The sequence below is a fragment of the Anarrhichthys ocellatus genome, unplaced genomic scaffold, assembly GCF_004355925.1.
Source record: "Anarrhichthys ocellatus isolate YVR2014 unplaced genomic scaffold, GSC_Weel_1.0 scaffold113, whole genome shotgun sequence".
Taxonomy (NCBI): Eukaryota; Metazoa; Chordata; class Actinopteri; order Perciformes; family Anarhichadidae; genus Anarrhichthys; species Anarrhichthys ocellatus.
In genome coordinates, this window is record NW_022280143.1 from 162,887 (window position 1) to 186,630 (window position 23,744).

A 23,744-nucleotide genomic window follows, 5' to 3' on the forward strand; every position below is an offset into this window, starting at 1 on the left:
GGCTGGAGACCGGACGGGGAACAGGGCTCCAGGGGCTGGAGACCGGACGGGGAACAGGGCTCCAGGGGCTGGAGACCGGACGGGGAACAGGGCTCCAGGGGCTGGAGATCGGACGGGGAACAGGGCTCCAGGGGCTGGAGATCGGACGGGGAACAGGGCTCCAGGGGCTGGAGATCGGACGGGGAACAGGTCTCCGACTCTCGGAGATGGGGCTCCGGGCAACCGGAGTCCATAGACTGGGGCTCAGGGGGATAGACTGATGACCCAGCGGGGTAAAGGGCTGGAGATCGCTGCGGTTCGGAGACGGCAGCGGCCGGGACTGGAGGTCGCTGCGGTTCGGAGACAGCGGTGGCCCGGACTGGAGGTCGCTGCGGTTCTGGCCCTTCCTCTGCCTCTGTCTCCTTCGAGGTTTGACCGGGATGTCCATTAGGTCACGGTCTGCCTTCTGGACACTTCGAGGTTCTCCAAAGGCCAGACGGGTTCCCATAAACTGTTCATACCAGTCGGGGAGACGACACTCCATACCGTGGTCTGCTGAGTCCATCTTTGGCCAGATCATTCTGTCATGGGGCATGGTGAGGACTCAAACGCAGACAGTCAGGTGTAGTGAAAAAAGGTTTTAATGATAACCAAAAACAAACAGGGAATCCAGGGACACGACAAAAGACGAGGGGGAAAATCCGGCAGGAAAAGGCAGAACAGGCAGACTGGAAACCCGGGAACAGGACAAGCAAAACGGGCAGGTAGGTCAGAAAACAAACAATGATCTGGCAGTGGGTGTGTGTGCGGCAGGGGTTTAAATAGTGAAGGAGGCAGAGTGAGCAGGTGAGTGTAATGAGCTGAGTGTGACTGGCAGGTGCACTGAATGAACTGATTAGGTGAGTGAGGAGCTACAGAAAGAAACAAAGACACAGAACACACAGGGCAAAGCCTGATCGTGACAAGTAATGTGTGCGCTGGACATTGTCTCTCCGGTTGGAAGTCTGTTTACGTGGAGGAATTTAGTGTTCAGTTTTACCTGTAGAATTTCAGATGATTGCTTTCTTGTCCCTCAGTTTCAGACGACGGTGATTGAAAACAGGATACAAGACTTTGAGGGCTGCTGCTTCACTTTGCAATTCAGCCTGAGACCGACCGTGGTCGTCGCCTTTGAAGCTTGAGGCGATGCCAGCTGTGACTGCAGCTGCCACTCGCATCATTTTGAGATGTCTGGTGTCGGGTCCATTTCATAAGCTGTTTTAATTTACGTTTGTGACATCATTGTTGTCTATATTTTGTGCATGTTTGGGTTGATGCTGAACCTTCATATCATGTAAACCTAACAGGCTGAACTTGGACATTTCCTCTACATCACCATCCATCATATGCTCACTGGGAAGTGCTGATTAAACAGAGACTATCCAAATTTCATATTATTTCTGTCTTTGCCTAGACTCAGCCTGATACGCACTATGTACCATGATTACCAACCTGTGTGCTATCCAGAATATGCTGCTCTAAGTATCCACACCACACCTCTATTTTCTAAGCACTGTTTAGGTTTAAGGGCAAACAGAAATTATCTTTTAGTCCTTCCGAGGGGCTCTTTCCATTAACAAAGAGTGTCTGTGCATGCGTACCAGAGGACATGCCTAACATGACCCTTGGAAACAGAATCGGACAATAACAACTATTGCATAAACTATAATGACAATGAAATGATCAGCTTAGTACCAAAAACATGGCACATCTGTGGGCCACATGAATCTTCAATAATCTGTACTAGATGGGTCATACCATAAATCTGTCTGCTGGATGGCTTTGTCATCCGCTCTGACATGACCACAATGCATTTATGTTGTAGGTGGTTGAGATATAACTCATATGTGATGTTGTATGCATATGGGACAATTTAGCTTTGAAGACAATGTTGTAATCAGACTTGAGCACTTTAATTTAGTAGAAGAAGACTCTGGCACTATTAGTGGCTTATTCATACATATGAGTTGCTTTTAATGGTATTGTTAGCATCGATATCCTTTTGTCTCGTTCTCCCTTGCTTGGACCACACCGACCTTCGAACTCTGCCTTCATTTTGATCTCAACTACACACCTGTAAAGTTTCGTGACTGCATCCTGCACATCTGCAATGCTATCGCAGTGACACAATCTGTCCACAGACAGACATATAAACACCAGGCAGGTGTTAGTTCTTGCTAGTTAGGTGTCTCCAGGACCACATTTTGCCATGATGACACAGACACAGACTCACAAGGAGAAAACAGTACCAGCGTCGCCGTCGCGGTAAATATGGAAACATAAAACTGGTGAACCTGGAAAATATTTTCTATTACACATCAGTATGTTACCATTGTCACTGTGAGCTGTGGTGTGGCTGTAGGTTCTTGTTCAAACATATGTACAGCTAATTTTCCGATGGACCTCCAAGATGGTTACTGGAAGATTTGTGATGCAACTGTCAAGCTTCCATTGACGTGACCAGGAACTGTAGGTGTGGCTCTGTCCGGGGTCTATAAAGGGAGGGAAGTGAAGTCTGGAAACCAGTCACAGTTACAGCCACTGGCATTCCACACCAATCTGAGAGATGGGCTTTGTCAAACACACACACATGCACAGTGTTAAAAAAGACTGACATGAAGAGGGATTTGGGGTATATTGATAGTTTATTTTCTTGCCCAGAGCTAGATGAGATGATTGATACCTCCCTCACATCTGTCCTTTCAATGTGTTAGCATCAAGACTGAAAACACTAGTTCGGCTCTGTCCGAAGGTAACAAAATCCTCCTATACCAGCAGATTTAACTCACTAATGACTCAATATATATGTTTGTTAAACAATACAAACCAACGCATAAACACAAAGCATTTATGTGTTTTAAATGAGGGTTATGTGTGGGGCTATTTCTTGGCCCGGGCTTTAGATGCAGTCGTTAAGAAAATAAAGGATTCTTGAGATGCAAATGCTCAAACTGAAAGATCCTATTAAGCCCAGGCTTGTTTTCCAGTGAAATAAACCAAGTCTTGTATGTAGCATATTTGTAGAGGCACAATGGGGGCGTGATATGCTCAGGACCTTAGTTTTTCAACGCAGTTTCCATGCAGGCTGGAAATACACACTATCCCACCACAGAGGCCCCTGCTGCCCCATTCATTGCCCCGACCATGAAAGAGTCCATTTAAAGCCTCAGAGGCTGGACATGACCTGAGTTTACTGTCTAGGCTGTGTTAGCCTTCCCTCTGAGCCCAGTCTGGGAATACACAGGCCATGTAGACCTGATGAGGACTGTAGGACCCTGTTGAAGGTGCAGAGCCTGAGAGATTCTCTAAACCTCTGTATGACTACACACTTTGTTCCTTAAACACCCAGTATTATTTTGTGTCCAAATATGTCTCGGGCTCAGGACAATAATGATCTTATGAAGTATTTATATAGTTTTTTTAACTTAGTAAATCCCTCAAATTTGAAAACTGGATTGGACTGGACAGGATATGTGAAGTATTTCTGTGGACAACCTAAGAGAGGAGAGGAAATACTGGAGAGTTATAGGTAGAAGTTTGAGTCTTGACCTTTTTTCTAAAGCAGCCATTTTGAACAACCAGGTGCAAAACTGTGTCTGGAAATCTTACCATCAGTATAAAAGTAGTGTTACACATACCTAAGCACATTCATTTATAACAGAATTATAATGTTGAGATTTTTATTTTCTTTATTTTTCTTCTCATTTGTTCCACATTCTATTGGCCTGAAAGTGATTAAGTGGTGCAAAGAAGTTGTTTCACCTGGAAGGTGTAACACAAGCAGGGTTCAAATGATCTCTCCCAGGTCCAATCTCCTGTCCAGGTTCCTCAACCAACCAGTAGGAGACAATAAAACAGTGACATAGGAAGATCCTCACCTGCAAGTAATAATCATATAAAAACACCTTGGTTTTTGGTGGTCACCGTCTTGGTTTTTGGCCATCGACCATCTTGGTTTTTGGGCGTCACCATCTTGGATTTTAATACCATAAGTGACAAGAGAGGGTGGAGCTAAATACAACCCAACACTAAGTAAGGCATTTTTAAGTGGCACTTTCATGAAATGACAACACACTTTGAAACAGTTGAAGTTGTAAGAAGAAAACTCATTCTACAGTAAGCTGACCAAAACAAAACGATTCTTAGTTTCAGGTGATTGGTTATTGAAAACATATTTGTGAATATTTTATTCCATTTCTGCTCTTAGATCCCCCTAAAGCCAACACACTGGCCCTTTAACTCTGCTTCAAGTTGTGACATTTTTAAACAAGTCTGAATTTTTCACACAATTGCCGATTGTTTATACTGCTGTCTTTCATGACTTTCATGAGCATGTTAAGCTGCTTAATGCAATTATGTTATATTAACAAAGTGACAAACCCACAAAAAAGATTTCACCCCATTCTGCAGTTCCTCAAGGCTCTAAAGAGCATTTTAGCAGAACTCACATTCCCACCGATTGACACCTGAGTGAAGCTTGTTGTTTTATTTATTGTTTGCTAACCTTTCTCCAATAAACGTAAGCCACTTTGTGTTTCTAATGAAATATCAAGAAAGCTGCTATAAGACACTGGAATAAGTCATTGACTCTGTAGCTATTAATGTCTCTCTGACAGAATCATTACCTCAGCTTGCCTGCAGAGGCAGTAAAATCACTTCTTCTGACTTTTTGCCACCTGAAACTGCACTTTTTCAGTTTCTACACTTCTGTACTCCTGTACTCCAACCCCTTTGCCTTCAGCTCTTTCAATGGACTGATATATAGGCTGGAACTTGCATTTTATTAAGAATAATATCTAGAGCTATCATTGTCAACCTCCTCTGGTCTGGCAGACATCATGTTCTTCATAAAAGTCATCAAATTTGAAGATTTTATTGGTACTAAATATCAGCTATCTACAGCTTTATCCCCCAAAATACTACAGTTAGGCCAACCGATGCAGACTGAGTCAGACTCAAGTTGTTTTTCCCCCTCTGTCTCTCCCCCCCAGCCACTACATTCCCAATCAGCATCTCTCTCTCTATCTCTCTCTTTTCCTCTCCCTCAGTCTGACGCATTATGTCGGAGGGATCGAGTGTCTACCGTTCCTCCCATCACCTGTGAAATTTCAGAGCCAGGCCACGGTGAAAGGGGGTATTGTGTCCCCCTGATGAGGAATGCCCTTGCGTCTCTCCTCAAAGAAAGGGCTTCATTTGGCCAGGAATTTGGAGGCATCTCGAGAAGTGTAGGGGAGATTTTCTCGGGGTTGGGGATGGGAAGCTGAAGGCCTTCATAAGCCTGGTCAGGAGAAGGACAGGCCTTCCCTAGCTGGTACCCAATCTCTGTTATACTGATGGAGTTGCATTGGCTCAACAGAAACCTCTGGAGTAGAGGTGGAAATGTTTCCCTTTGTGATCCCTTTAAATCTCTATCTATGATTAATGAACTATCTAACCATTTTCATGTCTAAGAAAGGTCAATTAAAAGGGACGTTCTAATTAGTCTAAAAACATAATACAATATGATAACAGATTGAAGTTGAAGAGGGGAGCTAAGTAATACTTTGAAACGTCAAACCCACAACTGCTGCAGCAGCTGTTATTTCATATGGAAAGCCTGACACCTGCTGGTGAAAGACAACAACTAAACTTAATGTGCAGGGCTGGTTATTGCTGTTACATTATTATTAAATGGTGCAAAGCTTTATATTGCTTCAGAGTGTGCTTTATAAATGCTATTTACTAGGGCTGTCACAATATCAGATTTTCCCTTTACCATTATCAGGGCCCAAATAATTCACAGTAATGATATTATCGCGATAACTATAGACAATTTTGACAAAATAATAATATTTTATGCAAGCATAAAAATAATGCTTGCAGACAAATACATCTTTGTTTATTGTACATTTTGTCTCTTTTCTGGCAAATGAATTACACTCAGAGCAGTAGGCTGGAGTGTAGGGAGGTAGAGAGAGTCTAACCATAACTGTTAGAAAAGAGGTGCTGAATTATTACCACGATTATCATACGGTATGTGTATTATTAACATGATGTTAATATATTTAGATACAGTTGACATAACTAACATGACAATGAATGCTCCTATTGAAACCTTTAAATAATATTGATAATACGCATTACTAACTAATTATTTCAGCTGGAGGGTTATCTTTAAGGCTAACATAGTTATTTCAGTTTCTAACTTTGACCCCTGGAAGGCAGTCTTGCACTATTTTACATTACAACTACACATGGGCTATTTAAGTGCGCATTCTTAACTTGCAACACAGCCAAAATTATATTTTTATCAAGCAGTATTTTTTTTTGCTTTGATGACGAACGAGGCCTCATTAACTAAAATCAAACAGTAGTGCTGTGGACTCTGTATTGGCATTTCAAATGCATTATGCAATTTATATCAAGGCATTTGACTCGGCAGTCTCATTTAATTCTTCGGTACAAATGCAATTACGATACGATACGATTAAGATACGCTCAGTGACCAGAAGTCCCCATTGTAACTATCACTACTAAAAGCAGCCTTGCTTCAATGTGTGGAGTGTTTGGGAAAACTTCGTTAGTTTCCCCCATCACACGTGCTATATCGAACAAATGTTACGGGATCGGACAATACTCCAGACCAGAATGTGTCGCTGCTATTTGTTGTCCACCCGAAATCACCGTAGAAGAAGAAGAAGACGCGGGCGGAAGTGGATATGTTTACTGGCTGCAGCCGCGTCAGGCTTGTAATGTAGCTTTATGTCGTCAAAGATGTCACTTGAGCTTTGAATTACTTGCTGAAACATTACTTGAATATACTAGTGGCTGCATCTAATGTATTGGAATCATAAGGGGATTCACAGTTGGCCTCGGCAAAGTAATGAGGTAAATTCAACCTGGGGGTTTGCTGCACGTTAGCTTCGCTCACATATAGCACCGAGCTAAGGTTAGCGCTAGTCCTGTGTAGCACGGGTCTCTGTTCAAAGAAAATAAATTTAACTTGCTGATCAAAAAATGTAACGATACACGTCTGATAGACCATGACCTCGGATAATTAAGAAAGCATTGGGATTGGTTCTTTAATTCGGCAGTATTCGTTTAAAAAATAGCTAATGATTGACAAGGAAACCAATTTACTAAATTCACGTTTACAATTGTAAGAATAACACATTACACTTGTAATTTAGCTACTGAAAGATGTTAGTAATATTTCGTCCTCCATGTGAGGGCCAAACGACACAGTATCACCAAATGAGTTTCAGGTTAACTTCAGTGGTTATTGCAGGATTGTTGAAGTACTGTTGTTCAGGTCACTCTTTTATATATATATATATATTAATATTATGTCAATACAGCTGAGAAAAATGAAGGCGTCCAGTGGACTGGTCGGTACTGTTACTGTTTTGTCTAACTGTAGCATCTCTCTGCCTGCTGTTCTGCAGGGAAATGGACAAGAACGAGGACCTGGTCCCAACACGCATCAATAAAACACTGCTTATCCGCCACCTGCCAGCCGAGCTCCGACAGGATGAGAAAGAGGACCTCTTGAAGTATTTTGGAGCCGAGTCGGTCAGGGTCTTCTCAAACACGGGTCGTTTGGTAGGTTGTGCCTCACTGACACCAAAGCTTTGTGTCTTGACATTCATTTGAGTCGCTGTCCTTTTCTGAGTGCGCTTTTCCATCTCCACAGAAACATGCAGCTTTTGCAACCTTTAGAAGCGAGAGGTCGGCAGCAAAAGTGAGTTCTTTACGTAGTGTTTGTAGTCGTATGACATTTGTGAATACGTATGACATTTGTGTAAAGTTAGAGTTTAAAGTGAATCTCATTGTATCATTGCATCTGTTTTAGGCTCTCAGCAGGCTCCATCAGTTAGACGTCCTTGATCATACACTCGTTGCGGAGTTTGCGAAAGGCCAAGATCATGTGACAGTATTAAAGGACCCACCGGTGTCAAACAGGTAAATTGCTTGATTTATATGGATTAACAAACGCCGTGGATCTGCACAGGCCATAGTTATGACAAATGTTACTTTTGCACATACTGGCTCGATCTGACAGGGATGTTAACAGCCGATCGAGCCGGTGTTGGTTTCGGTCGTGTGGTCTTAAGATCCTGTTGTAAGCCCCACAGACCAGAAATGATTTCCCCACATATGGATTTTTATTTATAAGTTGGCAAATATCAACTTTGACCAGACTCAAAATTGGACAAAGTTCAATTTGAACTGAAATCTACACCTAGTGCTTGAGTGAAACTCACTCAGTCTTAGTGTGAACACATTCTCAGCACCCAGCTAAATGAAATAAGTAGCATTAAAACACGTATTCATCACATGATCGTGGGTGAAAGCCACAGTTGAATTGTTTTTGTAACGTGTACTTTTCTTCTACAGTGGTAAACATGTCAAGAAAGAGCAGAGGAAACAGGAGAACAAGCAGCCAAACATTCCCCTCATAGAGACCGGCATTGCGCCTAACCTTGGGTGAGTGTTGAATGCATGTCTACAAACTGTTGTTAGCGAATCTCGATGTAGTCGGAGATGATTTCTGAAATCCTAATTGAGATGAGGCGTTCTGTTTTCATGACGTGTTGTAAATCGGTCTGAAAAGATGACATTGAACTGCTTCAGTTATACTCAGCAGGTGGTTTAGTGTGTCACTCTCTCGTGCCTTATACTCAAGACATCATGTGGCGCTCTCGTTTTTGTTCTCGCTCTGTCTTGTGAGGTTAAAACTAAATGATCATATTACGTTCTGCAGTATCAGGCCCCATGACCAAGGCGTTACCTATCCAAAGGATACTATATACAATTAGATATGCACGCATGACACGCGCTGTCCAAAACTGGTGTCCGTCGGTCTGAGTGTGCAGGCTAGCTGACAATAAACCTGGACCAGCATCTGAGAGCAATGGTCAGGAGCTCTCAGTGGCTTTGTGTCCAATTAGATGGTCAGGCCGCCATTGAGCGCCTGACAGGGCCGTCTGTCCTGCCAGTTGGTGGCACCAGGTGGTCTTCGATAGGTCTCGCTCCAACACTGCCAGTTTATCCCGCCGTGTGCTGAAATATAATCTGGATCAGCCAGTAGTGTTCACCACCTCCTGATATGATGCAGTTTGGTTCCATATATTTCTTTAATTCTTATTGTTTATAGCAGTAGATCATTCTGGTGTCCTACAGGTGAAGTACTGCTAAGAGACATTTTCATTCTGACGAAGGTTAAACTCTGGGATGAACAAAGCAGCATAGTTTGATGTCTGACTGCATTTCATTTCATTAATGAATGAATAAAATAAAAATCCTCTCTCATGGTCTCTGTAATTGTATATCTCAGAGTTGGACCATTTATAAAAAAAAAAAGAAAATAATAATAATAATGTAATTTTCCCAATCATGGTGTTGAATGAGACACACACTCTTTGGCACTACGACTGTTGCTACATCTGAGACTAAAGGCTAACATCATACAATTAAAATGTTTGACATTTTTATGTTTCTTTCATTTATTTATTTTAAATTTCTTCACTTTTAATTAATTGTGCTGACATGTTAGTTTTCACCTTGCAGCAAAATGAGTGTGTCCTCCCAAACATTACTACACAGTTATCAGATGGATATAAATTTAGGCTGTTCTCACTGTTTTTCTCAGTCCCACTAGAACTGCTAACAGATTTATTTTGTGGCAGATTAAACAACATACACTTGAAGTCTTAGTTTATTAGGCCTCAGAGTGTGGGCTTCTAAAAGTTATTATTACACGAGGACCAGCTTTGGTGCTGACATGGCATGCTGCTCCCAACATCCCTTAATGGCTGGGGTTCATATTTGTTGGCTGAGTGCTTGTCATCTTAAGAATGAGCTAGGTAGCTAACGCTCACCGGCTGGACCACATATTCATGCGTCTCCATTATTTTGACACATTCTGTGAGTTGTTAAGTGACGGGGGGGTATTGTATTTTAGGCAGCCAGTTGCAGCCGCAGAGTTTCCTTTTAAGTCATTTTGTCTCTTCCTCTCGCTCTCTCTCCCACAGGTTGACATTTCAATCGAATCCAACTCTGAAATATTTATACCCACCACCTTCGAATGACATACTGACAAACATATCGCATGTCCTCATGAGTGTGCCAAAGTTTTATGTTCAAGTGAGTATAAACTGCTTCTTTTATATCATTTTGTTGTTCGTCCGTTACCTGCACATCTTTGATATGCATATGTTGGTCATCTGTGTGTGTGTGTGTGTGTGTGTGTGTGTGTGTGTTCTGTTTGTGTCCCTGTTCCTGTATTCATACTTTCCCTTTTTTTAGGAAAGTGGGAATTTGTACCAAAAAAAAAGCAAATGTGACAACATTTCGAGCCTTCAGATTCCCATTTTAGATGGAAATATGAATATCGCAGAGGTTTTTGAACTCCATCCAACCTCCTAAAGATCAAACAGCAAACATTTGCCTTTTAAATTTCAATTTGGGGAGCAAGTATTCATAATAAACCATAAGTGGGAGGCATGAGTTATAGGTTTAACATTTCCCTGGGAGCCGTGCTGCCTGGCTTTTCCCATGCTGCTGCTTCTAGCGTCGGCGTCTTGGTGGTGCTAGTGTGTCGCAGAGAAGCCGCCTCCCCGCCCGTGCTCAGCCTCACCGCCGCTATCTCACTTCAGCCTTGATCTCACCTCAATCCTCGTATTTTAAATGAAAATGCAAAAGCCTTGCAATCTGTTTTACATATGGAGCCCCAAGTTCCCCGGCTGCCTGTTTGTGAGCAGCAGTATATTTATATTACCAGCTCCCACCCATCTTTTGGTATGAATCTTTAGATACAGCCGTCACCGCTCTAATGCTCTCGTCCCCAATTATGCAGGTACTGCATCTGATGAACAAGATGAATTTGCCGTGTCCCTTTGGCCCGGTCACTGCCAGGCCCCCCATGGTAAGCTTGTGTACATTGGATAAAGAGGAACAGGTTGTAGATGGTTTGGGTGTTATTAATATGATGTTAGACAAGAAATTCTGCGTTATAAAGAGGCTATTATATAAATGTGTTGGAGGGGACGTGTCCAAGGATAGGAACTCGACTACTGAGGTTAACCAGCTCCAGAGGACCCTCAACCATCAGGGGCTTACTGATTAAATCTCTCTCTGGGTTTTTGGTGACTCAAGCAGCTATGCATTGCCCCAAAGACCACTTCAGGGCCACCGACCATCTTTTACTTTTACTGAAATCAGTGCAGATGCATATGTGTGAGTGTTGTGTAAGTACATGGAAAAGCCCCGAGTACTGAAGGTAGATGGTGGACAAGCTTGTTTTTTTCTCGCAAATGTATAAATCTGAAATATTGCCTTTGGCTCTTAGAAATTATGATGGTCATTTTCACTATTTTCCATCATTTCATTAACCAAAAGATTCATTTAGGAAATAATCATCAGATTAATTGATAATGTTACAGCTCTACTAACTACACCACTTAGCACAGTCATCTTTTATTATTGGTGGGGGGAATATTTGAGCACTTTGCATGAGTCTGAAAATATTGTGACTCAGTTTAAGCCTCGTATAATCCATCCCCCCTGCTGTGATAATAAAGATGTAGCCTTCCATGCCTTTAATACTTGTATCACTTCTCCTACCTGCAAACCAATGAATCCCAGTTCTGACCTAAGACTACACTCCTGAAGTCCGTCGGCTGAACCCAGAGGCATTTGCGAGCTAAGCCAGCTTGTTTTTTTCCTTTCCTGCAGTTTGAGCTCCTGCCTCCCGCACCACCCATGCCCATGCCTCCTCCCTTCCCTCCCGACTACCCGCCTTTACCAGAGGAGGAGATGGAGCTGTCCAGTGGAGAAGAATCCGAGTACGAGAGCGGGGACGACGAAGACAAAGAGAGGTGGGGAGCAGTTAGAGAGGACTCATCTCTGCGTAAACATCTTCTCGAGGCATTTTGTTTTGCATTGCCGCTGCCATTCGACGCGGTGTGTTCATGTGTCATTCACAAGTAATGTTTCTAGAAACACAAGTGGCTTGAAGAGAAAAGTCTTAAAACTTTTTTTTGTGCAGGGTAGACATTTTCTCCCTTATTCTCTCTCTTTGCTTTATTCCAGGATTGTTCGTCTGATGGGCCTGGTCAACCAAGCATGCAAGAGACCCCTGAGACCAAAAACAGCTTCAAAGAGAAAGAAGCCCAAGATCAAGGATCTACTCTATGCTCCCAAACCAGACTCTCAGAGGTACACCAAAGGCACTCGTGCATGTCACAGTCCTCATGCATAGACGGTATTCTTAGGCAGCTTAAAAAAAAAAAAAAAAGGACGAAAAACCTCCAGACAATAGTCCTCATAAAGACAGCCTTTTGTGGCTCATTTGACAGTATTGTTTCAAGCACACACTCCCTTAATGACAGACCACAAGCTCTGTTTCTAAACTATACGCACACCTCAGTGTCTCTGGGCTGCGTGTCTGTGGAATGGGGAAGTATCTGTGGTGGACCAGAACAAAATAACGCAGCCCTGAAGCCTCTCCGGAGCCAGGTTTATTGGGGCTACTGTTTTAGAGGCTGCTGTTGAGGGGATTGTCTCTGCTGTCCTCAGTGCTCCAGTGCTGCAGCCCTCTGATGTGTTTGAGCAGCCCCACCCCGCCGGCCAGAGGAAAATCGAATTCCACATTTCGGTTCCAGAGGCAGCGGCCATAGTGGAAGGAAGTGGGCCTGGTCAGCCTGACAATGAAGGCGGAGGTAAGGGCTCTGCCGCTATGTAGCCTGTTGATTTGTTTTTTGTTTTTTATTATTAATTCATTAATCATTTCGTGACTGAGAAAAACTTCCATCACAATTTCCCAGAGCCCACGGTGATGTCCTTGAAGTTCTTGCTTGGTCTGACCAACAGTTCTAAACCCCAGAATACTCAAACCGAGAAAAGCAGCAAATCATTTAACATTTAAGAAGCTTGAATATGTTTTCGCTGAGAAAGGTGAATTATTTTTTTCTTCTTATTTATTGACCAATTCATTTTCTGATCAATTTAGCACGAATCATGACTTAAATACAGTTCTTTAGTTTCTATGACGTCACTTTGCTAGACATCAACCATAGGTAAGGTCAAGTCAATAAGATCATTGATCTGTATTTGTAATGACTTTAATATAGATTAAAGTCTTTAACTAACAATTATTTTCATTCACCCGAGTGTGGGATTATTATCTCAATAAATCCATCAATGACTTTCAATTTATTGTCGTAAAAATTGTGAAAATGGCTCATTGCAAATGGAATCAGCAAATATTTTTGAACTTTTGCTTGATAAATTAATTTAAATGTTAAATAGTTGCTCATCAATTTCCTGTCGCCTGACTAAAGGATTAGTCTGCTAGTTGTTCAGCTTTCATTTCCATTAAGATCCACCTCTTATCTCTCTTATCTGTTATTGATGACCGGCATCTTCGGAAGGAACTTCGTGCCAATGTGCATTAGGCTAAATTGTACACGCCACTTTTTAATGTGGAAGTCCAATCAGCGGAGCAGCGGCCTGTCACTGAGATGAGAATAGCTGGTCCAGCAGTACATAAGAAAAGTGCACCGCCTTCTGTCTTCGGAGGAAGAAAGGCACCATAAGGATTTGATTATTCCCATACATCATGTTTATTATCGCAGAGAAGCAGGAGGTGGTTTGATACTCATAAGTTAAAGCCCTTACCATGGAGCCAAGTGTTGCACAGCAGTATATCACAGCAGAAAGGTTTTTTTTTACCATTATCTGTATGAGAAAATGTCATTGGGGGCACAGTCTGTGTTACTTGTCAGCTGTGCAGCTCCCTGTTTGCCTTATCGGCCCTCTCTCTCTGGCTACAACTTCACTCCCCGGCAAGCCCCCGAGAAGTAAAATAGATCTCAAAGTCAAACACAAAAGAGGCGGGGGAAAGATAAACTATGTCAGGTGGCTTTTTGGATTAGTCTTGTTTTGGGAAAGGTGTGGGGGGGTTGTGTGATCCGATAAACAAGCTATTTAAATGGAAATGGGAGTTGGGGAGGCAGATAAGGAGGAGGATAATTTTGAAAGCAGGGATCTAGTTCTCTGCCGAGAGTGTATCAGAAAAGCTCCCCAGCACTTCTTGCTCCGGTACACACATGAGACAAGATTTCTTTGCCCCTCCTCAGATTTGTACAGGCTCACTGCTCTTAGTAATTCCATTGTGTGTGTGTGTGTGTGTGTGTGTGAGTGTGAGAGTGTGTGAGAGAGTCAGTCAGTCAGTCAGTCAAAAGTCTGCCGGAGTTATCCTTCCCCGCTGCCTTTCAAACTCATGTTTACAAAACAGGAATGGCTTTTGATTTGATTACAGTTCTTTATTTGACAAAGACTGAATGTGCTTCCGCCTCACTCTTCAGACCGTCGTCTTCAGCGCGACCAATTCAACTACAGCGTTATTTCCAGCAAAAGACGTCATTCACCGCGTTTAACCGCCCCCCCGACGAAGAAATCCCTGTTTTCAACTCGGCCAGTTTGTAATGAGGCCACGGTTAGGAATGTTAAACAATCAATATGTTAAACTGATTTCGACCAGGAGGATTTGCATCCGCTCTCCCATCCTGAGTGTGTTTGGGTTCCTGAAGACGATAAACATTGTGGAAGTGATTACTTCACCATCTGCTGTTGTGAGAGACTTTGAAAACTTCCATCTGTGTTTGTGCTGTAGGGAGAGCATCCTCTTCCTTGTTTCGTGTCATAAAGCAGCCCGGCAACGCGCGTGTGCATCCAACTTAAGTGACACGTAATACGGGAGACCGCTTAGACGCTGCCGGCGTTGTTGCCAAAACAAATACAGCGACAACTTGACGAGTCGGTTGTGAATGTGCTGCATCGGGTTCAACTTCTTGTGTGCCCTGCAGAAGCGGATGAGAGGAAGCTCACCCCCGGCAGCAGCAGCCAGGAGGTGGCGGAGGCGGAGGGCTTCGGGAAGCTTTACCCCAGCGCACCGGCGTCCCAACAGCAAGAGGAGCACAGCGGCGACGAGCAGGACCTCCCCTCAGACGTCATCTCCAGGAAGGAACTGGAGAAAGGACGCCTGTCAAGAGACGGTAAACACGAAGGGAGGCTCTTGGTCCGTTTCACTCTGGGTGCTTTTTATTTACTCCAACCATAAAAGACTTGGATGTGATGGGAAGTGATAATATTAGTGAACTGACCAACAGAACTGATCTTAAACCGCTGATTAGAGACAGGAAGTCAACAAACTAGACCTGAGACTTTAGTTTTCAAATCTGAGAAAAAAAAGCGGCCATATCAATTTGCATTTTCCTCTCAGAAATGCTGCTCTGTGTAGAAGTGATGCGAGTCAAATAAAAGCAGCAACAGCGTTCTGTTTGAAATGCATATTAGAGAGATTTGGCTGTTAGCGAGAGTAGCGAGAGCAGCGAGAGTAGCGAGAGCAGCGAGAGTAGCGAGAGCAGCGAGAGTAGCGAGAGCAGCGAGAGCAGCGAGAGCAGCGAGAGCAGCGAGAGCCACGGTGGCTGAACAAAACAAAATGAAGCGCCAACTGCAGAGAATCAAACGTGACAAAAGAAACTGAGATCCATCGAGAGGAAGACGAGCTAAAAAGTTCAACATCAGCATTACATTTTCTAAGATGACAATCACCCCACGATGATGAGGAGAGATGTAAAATAGTTGTTAGTGTGCTGCTGGTGGTTAGCGACCATCTCAGCCCAACGCTGAAATGCTAAACATCAAAGATTACTTGTCACCAAAAAACAATTCAGGCAAAATCACAAAGGGAAGTGGAGTAATGCACTCCGAACGTCGCCCATTTCTATTGATGTAGCGTCATCTGAATCTGTTCACATCTCTCATCCCTGACATCTCCAGACTCAAGCAGCTGTCTTTAGCCAGACTGACTGAATGTGGTCAGCTAAATAGATGTAGTTGGATATATATATATCTCAAAGGAGAATGAATATTGGACTGACATGGGTTATTCGACACGAATACAGATGTTCCATATCTGCTGAATGTCCAAATAGGCAACTGTTTGCTTACGAGCTGGCAATAACAGCTTAAATGGTGATAATGTGTAGATGCTGTGTTTACAGGTCAAAGCAGGCGAATGAAGTCAGTTAGTGCAGATTGAAGCATGTTATAGTCCTTATGTAAGAAAATACATTGAACTTTGGTGTGTTGACGATGGCAAAGTGAAGATATTCCATCTCTTTAAATGCAAACATTGAAAAAACCTGCAAAGGTTGATATCAATATTCATACATCCATTCACATCAATATTCTCCGTACGTTAGAAACATATTCATGGCTTATTGCGATTACATTTGCAGCTTTGCGAAATCACATCCTGTCTGGTTCTTATAGTCTCTGAAACCTTTCACCACCTGAATCTCTAACTTATTTCTATAATGTAAATCTAAGAACATAATAAAAAGTGAAGCAATGATCTGAAACTAATTCAAATGTGGCAACATTTCTAAATGATCTCCACATTCCTAAACGTGTCAGCTAATATGGATCCCTGTTCTTCACTTGGTGAGCCAGATTACTTTTAAGTGTAATTCTTTGTTCTTCCTCAACCGGCGCGATGCTCAGGCATGTTTTCCATTCCAATAGCTGAAATATGATTCATCCAAGTCCTTTCTACAATGCAGCGGCTGCTCGGTGCTGGGATCAAACATGCAATCACTGCTTTAATGTCTCCGCTCTTCAATCCACCCCGTCTTAAATAAAACATTTAGCGGAGGGTATTGAGTTGCAACGACTTTGAATTTACCTTTATGTATGTACGGGCAGCTCTGTGATGATCCTTTGTACCTGTATTTTTGAAATGCGCCTTGCATCAAGTTGTCTTTCTTCTTCTCTCCTTTTTAAAACAGAGATAAAAAGGATGTCTGTGTTTAAATACTATGAACCGGGTGAGCCTACCTGCAGACTGTACGTGAAGAACATCGCAAAGCAAGTGGAAGAGAGAGTAGGTCCTTTTATAGCACTCGACCCACTTTGGTTTACTGGATATGATGCTCATTCTGGAGTTTTCATGTATTGCTTTAGATCATGAAATGTCATTCTTTACGTTTCCTCTATGAGGTGTGAGCATTACTTCTGCATGAACAACAGAATCGACGATGCATTCATATTCATTCATCGACTATTTTTCCTGATCCACATCATTTGTCTTCCAGGACCTAAAGTACATCTATGGGAGATACGTCAACCCTTCGTCAGAGGCCGAGAGAAACATGTATGTAACCCGACCAGAGCAGACGCATCCTCTTCACTGAACTTCTTATCCACGTGGCTCGCGTGTCGCTTCGCCCCGTCCAATCTTCATGAGCTATTCTCGACTCCAGCAATTTGTCACTTTCCTCTGAGAGTTTTTAGTAATTCATGCTGACTGTGTGTTGTGTTATTAATAAGCACCTAACCTGACATAGAGAGCACGAGGGACATTTGATGTTTGCGCATCAGCAGTACTTCAAATGAATATTCCACCTGAGTCATCAAACCGAGCTTATGTTATGTAGATGGACTCTGAACACAGATGTAGGTGATGAACAGGAAGCTGCAGCTCTGCCAGAGAAACAGTTTGGCCTTTGGTAACCCATCTTTCAAGGGTTACTGCAGACCAAATCTTAGTTGTCCTGAAACATTTTTAAAATTGAACGTAGTGTTCACCATTGTTGCTTCTCTTAGGCTTAAGTTGCAAATCAGTAAAAAACCAATTGGTTGGAATAGAAACCGGCAGCTTCTCGGGTCTCAGGGACACACGATTGACAGCCACTGTTTTATACGGTCACAGCAGCAGATCATATTTTCTGATTGCCTCTCATACTGAATAGCTACAATATAACGTCGACTCTGTAGGCTGTAAGCTCGGAGTGATAATGATGTCTTGGTTTTATTTCTCAGGTTTGACGTTGTGTTGATGAAGGAGGGGCGGATGAAAGGGCAGGCCTTCGTGGGACTCCCCAGTGAGCAGAGTGCAGAGAAAGCCCTGCGGGAAACCAACGGCTATGTTCTCTACGACAAGCCCCTCATCGTCGTATCCTTTTACCGCCTCTCGCAAGATGAAACGAGGACGAGATCTTATCAGGAGGGGAAATCCAGGCTTATCTGGAGGAGTTGGACACAGATTCTACACACACACATATACAGTGGGTACGGAAAGTATTCAGACCCCTTTAAATTTTTCACTCTCTGTTTCATTGCAGCCATTTGCTAAAATCAAAAAAGTTCATTTTATTTCTCATTAATGTACACTCAGCACCCCATCTTGACAGAAAAAAACAGAAATGTAGAAATTTTTGCAAATTTATTACAAAAGAAAAACTGAAATATCACATGGTCATAAGTATTCAGACCCTTTGCTCAGTATTGAGTAGAAGCACCATTTTGAGCTAGTACAGCCATGAGTCTTCTTGGGAATGATGCAACAAGTTTTTCACACCTGGATTTGGGGATCCTCTGCCATTCTTCCTTGCAGATCCTCTCCAGTTCCGTCAGGTTGGATGGTGAACGTTGGTGGACAGCCATTTTCAGGTCTCTCCAGAGATGCTCAATTGGGTTTAGGTCAGGGCTCTGGCTGGGCCAGTCAAGAATGGTCACAGAGTTGTTCCGAAGCCACTCCTTTGTTATTTTAGCTGTGTGCTTAGGGTCATTGTCTTGTTGGAAGGTGAACCTTCGGCCCAGTCTGAGGTCCAGAGCACTCTGGAAGAGGTTTTCTTCCAGGATATCTCTGTATTTGGCCGCATTCATCTTTCCTTCAATTGTAACCAGTCGTCCTGTCACTGCAGCTGAAAAACACCCCCATAGCATGATGCTGCCACCACCATGTTTCACTGTTGGGATTGTATTGGGCAGGTGATGAGCAGTGCCTGGTTTTCTCCACACATACCGCTTAGAATTAACGCCAAAAAGTTCAATCTTGGTCTCATCAGACCAGAGAATCTTATTTCTCATAGTCTGGGAGTCCTTCATGTGTTTTTTGGCAAACTCTATGCGGGCTTTCATATGTCTTGCACTGAGGAGAGGCTTCCGTCGGGCCACTCTGCCATAAAGCCCCGACTGGTGGAGGGCTGCAGTGATAGTTGACTTTGTGGAACTTTCTCCCATCTCCCTACTGCATCTCTGGACCTCAGCCACAGTGATCTTTGGGTTCTTCTTTACCTCTCTCACCAAGGCTCTTCTTCCACGATTGCTCAGTTTGGCTGGACGGCCAGGTCTAGGAAGAGTTCTGGTCGTCCCAAACTTCTTCCATTTAAGGATTGTGGAGGCCACTGTGCTCTTAGGAACCTTGAGTGTTGCAGAAATTCTTTTGTAACCTTGGCCAGATCTGTGCCTTGCCACAATTCTGTCTCTGAGCTCCTTGGGCAGTTCCTTCGACCTCATGATTCTCATTTGCTCTGACATGCACTGTGAGCTGTAAGGTCTTATATAGACAGGTGTGTGCCTTTCCTAATCAAGTCCAAGCAGTTTAATTAAACACAGCTGGACTCCAATGAAGGAGTAGAACCATCTCAAGGAGGATCAGAAGAAATGGACAGCATGTGAGTTAAATATGAGTGTCACAGCAAAGGGTCTGAATACTTATGACCATGTGATATTTCAGTTTTTCTTTTCTAATAAATTTGCAAAAAATTCTACGTTTCTGTTTTTTTCTGTCAAGATGGGGTGCTGAGTGTACATTAATGAGAAATAAAATGAACTTTTTTGATTTTAGCAAATGGCTGCAATGAAACAAAGAGTGAAAAATTTAAAGGGGTCTGAATACTTTCCGTACCCACTGTATATATATATCTATCTAACATGCCCTAAAACAAAAATGATACTTGATGCACTTAGTCTAGGCTCATTTTGTGGTGTAATATTCACTTCCTGTTCCATATCGCAAGGCCATTTTCTATTGCATTTAGGAGATAGAAGCACAATATGTCATAGTATGTGGAAGGTGTTGCCCACAAGTGACTGATTGAGAAAAGAAAGCTGCAGACCTAGTATATACGATGCACTGAACATACGCAGAGGGCCAGTTAAGGAGGTGGTGTGTGTTGAATATTAGGTGGACGCCTCCCATCACAGATGTGTTGGCCCTCCAAAGGGCGAGGACTCATTTTCTGGCAGCCCTGAACCGCCACCTGCTCTTCCTCAGCGCAGCACCGATAATTGCACAGCAACCTTTGAACTTGTCTAATGGAACAAGGCTATTGATTTTTGAAGGGTGTCTTAATGTGCATCCCATAACCAATTAGCTTGGCGACGGCATATTAGTCTTCCAGTTCAAAGAATAAACAGCAGAGTCTGCAATGTCATTTATTTGGAGACGTCCTGCGTGTAGTCGCTATGTGGCAGGTCAGGCGACCGTTGTCATTTAGTCACCGTTCAGCCATTAACGACGTGGTGAGCAAGCTTTAAGATATGCTTTGCTAACGGCCCTTTTTTCCGTTTGTTTCTCAAAATATACCACTCAAAGTGTGCTCAAATGGTAACAAATAGAACTCAATGCGTGTTCTAAGGTAGACTTGGGATTGTTTTTAAAGGGTTTATTCTATTTGGAGCATGAAAGAGTCGAGTAAGGTTCATTTGGGCGCAGATGTCTTTTTAAGCAGTCATAGGCAGAGGACAGCCAGTTTAGAGTCCTTATAATGATTTTTTCGGTGCTAGCTAGAGACCGCAGCACGACACTTGCCAGAGAATCCTCTAACAGCCTGCTACAAAAATAAGGTAGCTGAAAGAAGAAACCTGCGTGAAATGCTTGTAGTTTAAAGGGTAAGGTCTAGCACTGCAGTGACAGCCTTTCACACATCTGGCCCCTCCCCTTTTATTTCATCCGTCACTGAGGTACTGGGCTCAGCAGAGAAGGTGACCCGGGCTCTTTAAAAGGTCCGTCTTTTGGCCAGTAGTCTCTGGCATTTCTACGCAAACAGCCGCGACCTTTAATCAAATTAAATTCATATGAGGTGGCAAGTGTCTCGAGGAAGAGGGTCCCCTGTGGCTTCAAGCTGCTGCATACAAACACGATTGTATGCGAATATTAAATATAAGTCTGTGATTATCAGTCTGTGAATTCGGGCCGTAAGCTGAAATTGGCTTTGCAGTGAGGTTGGGGTTCTGGTGTATATCATCATCTGTGGGGCTACTGGTGTATTAGTTTGGTAGATAGATGGGTATACATTTGAAGTATTGGAGGTTACTAATGGGACCAGATGAAGGAGCAGATCTGTTGCCCGTATAGGATTATGGTTTCCATGTGCTTCCCTTACTTAAGAGAAGCTGGAAGGTCTGGCCTGAAAAAGAAGATGCTTCATCAGGCGAGAGTAAACCTTTTTCCCATTTAATGAAAGTGTTTGCCCCACAGACCTTAACTATGAACTCCCAGCAATTCGCCCGATCTGCCAAACCAAAAGAAGACAACACGGTTACCAAGAGAGGACCAAAGCATCGATGAACTCAGCAGGTGAGTGAGAGACTGCAGCGTCTGCAAAGAGAGAATGTTCTAATGAAAGCCATATATATATATATAGAGAGAGAGAGAGAACAAGCCTTATTACTCTTGTAATGGTGTTTTCTTTTTACGTTTGTGTTTACACTTTATTTATTCAAGATGCCAAGGCTTGATATTGTGGCCCAGCAGAACCATTTGTATCCTTATTCTGGCATATCCTTTGGAAGAACAAATAGCAGAGAAAATGGGGGCAGTTTATTTGTAGTTATTGTGGCACAATTGGAACTTGAAACAGCCTGGATTGTAGTCTAAATTTAAAAAGACTGACTGCCGTGCTTTGTTTCTGTCGTCTATTGTCTCTTACAGTATGTGCTCTGAAACACTTAGTGTAGACTCTGTAAGCCTGTGCTATTTGAGTCTCAAACGTCTCTTTACATTTCTCTCTACCTTGTTTGACTGATTTTCAGGTGATGGTCGTCGGATGTCATCTTCGTCTTTTATTACTAAATAAAAAAAGCTATTTTATTAAGATCACTTTTGTCGTGTTTTCTGTCAACCACAGCTTCAGACATGTCAGTATTTGTGGGGGATCGCTTCAGCCATACAATAATAACTGATCATCTTTAGCCCCAAACTGAAAGTCTTGGCCGCAGAGCGAACACGTCCTGCGGGAGGTACAGGGCCTTGCAAAAGTATTCAGTGTTCACCTGTTCTGTTGCATTACAACCAGGAAGTAATGTGCAGTTTATATGGATGCCATTTAATGGACCTAAAGAAAATAGTCCAAATTTGTGAAGTCAAATAAAAATAAAAATTGTCAAAAAAACTGAAAAGTGCTATGAAGCCACTAATTAAGCTTGTGTGCTTCTAATTACTCTCAAAAGTCACATAATTAGTTCAATTGAGTCCACCTGTGTGCAATCGAACTGTCACATGGTATAACGGAGCAACATTCAATCCATTAGTACACAACAGACAGAATATTGCACCACACCAAACCTGCCAAGAGGGGACCAACGTTTGTTTCACCTAACCAATTTTGACTATTTTGTTTAGGCCTATTACGTAAAATCCATTTTAATTCCAGGTTGTATTGCAACAAAATCGGGGGCGAATGCTTCTGCGAGGCGCTGAATGCGAGATGGAGACTGGCTCTGCAGGAGATGGTAGGCTGTCAACACGGAGGAGAAACCACAATCCTGAAGAGACGACAGACAGACGCGGTCTGTGAGAAATTGCCGGGACTGGGTCAGCTTACCTTTTTACGGTCCCTGACTGGCCCCATCGGTGTGATTATTGAGAGTAAACCTTGGAGGGAGAACATCTCCCCCTCAGCAGCCATCATAACTGAAGATTTGGAAATCAAATTGGTTTTTGGCCTCTTTTGGTGTAAGCAATACTGTGAGTGAACTGGGTACATGTCAATCGCAGCTAAATTAAAGTTTGTGCTGTCTGATCTTTGAGATGTCGGATGAGTGGTCTGGTTTGACAGAAATGTGAGCATCAGAGAAACTATGCTGGGATGTGTTTTCTATACTAGGATGGATGGAGCTTGTTACTACACCTATACAAACACACACACAATGTAAATGTTATATAGAAGGATAAAGGGCCAGACTGGTTTAATAGCTTGGTGTCCTCTTGTTACTAAATTGTTCTCTAAATTCTCAAGTGATGGGTAACATTGGCCTTTTCTCCAGGTTCACTTTATTGTAGTCGATTCAGTCAAGGGTTGGTTTGTCACTCGCTAGCTAATGCTGCTCTATATTAGAAAAATAAAAACATTTAAAACTGATTGTTTAAATGAAAATTGAAACTGTAATATTGTTGCATTTAAAGTAGTGCTTATAGTGTTACTGTTCAATGAAGACTATGAGACAAAAACCCAACTTTAGTTTCATTTCAAAGGCAATTTAAAGTTAAGATTTTCACAAATGTGATGTCTAATGTTTTATATAAATCATAACAGTCTCTGAACCTCATGTCTGTTTCCCCCCCCCCCCCCCCCGTTTCCCCAAATCCCATTCAAGCTTTACTTGTGTTTCAGCTCAGTGATCCTGTGGCACCAAAACCAAACTGACTGCTCCATTTTGAATCTCTTTTCAGAATATGTGAACATTATCACTGCCCTGAAATAATTCAGATAGCAGCTATGATACCACAAGCGATTTCAATGAATAGACAAGCTACTCCGCTAACCAGGAGTATCATCACCGCCATGTTGTCTTTGGTGTTACGCATGTCCCTGTTCAGATTTGACAGAAAGAAAGTTGGTCTCCTTTAGAAGAAGGCTCATAGCACTGTAATAACCTCCATGTAATGGAGA

General features: G+C 42.8%; 1 protein-coding gene across 2 annotated transcripts; it reads left to right on the forward strand.

Annotated features, from left to right (window-relative positions):
• Nucleotides 1-6,687: 6,687 nt before the first annotated feature.
• rnpc3 (RNA-binding region (RNP1, RRM) containing 3) lies at nucleotides 6,688-23,398 on the forward strand. Of its 2 annotated transcripts, none has more exons than XM_031876718.1 (16): nucleotides 6,688-6,885; nucleotides 7,443-7,599; nucleotides 7,691-7,738; nucleotides 7,850-7,959; nucleotides 8,395-8,484; nucleotides 10,032-10,143; nucleotides 10,856-10,924; nucleotides 11,734-11,876; nucleotides 12,091-12,216; nucleotides 12,577-12,719; nucleotides 14,868-15,056; nucleotides 16,854-16,948; nucleotides 17,160-17,218; nucleotides 17,887-18,019; nucleotides 21,353-21,430; nucleotides 21,886-23,398. In XM_031876718.1, exons 1-15 carry the CDS (start codon nucleotides 6,881-6,883, stop codon nucleotides 21,419-21,421), a joined length of 1,548 nt encoding a protein of 515 aa, XP_031732578.1. In that variant the 5' UTR covers nucleotides 6,688-6,880; the 3' UTR covers nucleotides 21,422-21,430; nucleotides 21,886-23,398. The 2 variants fall into 2 exon arrangements, with proteins under 2 accessions (XP_031732578.1, XP_031732577.1); XM_031876717.1 differs by having other exon boundaries at nucleotides 21,578-21,949.
• Nucleotides 23,399-23,744: the final 346 nt, after the last annotated feature.

Bases quoted from the DNA above. Each gene is read 5' to 3' on its own strand.
- rnpc3 (XM_031876718.1), top strand. The intron at 7,600-7,690 runs GTAGGTTGTGCC...CCATCTCCACAG, and splicing joins TCTCAAACACGGGTCGTTTG to AAACATGCAGCTTTTGCAAC. The intron at 10,144-10,855 runs GTGAGTATAAAC...CCAATTATGCAG, and splicing joins TGCCAAAGTTTTATGTTCAA to GTACTGCATCTGATGAACAA.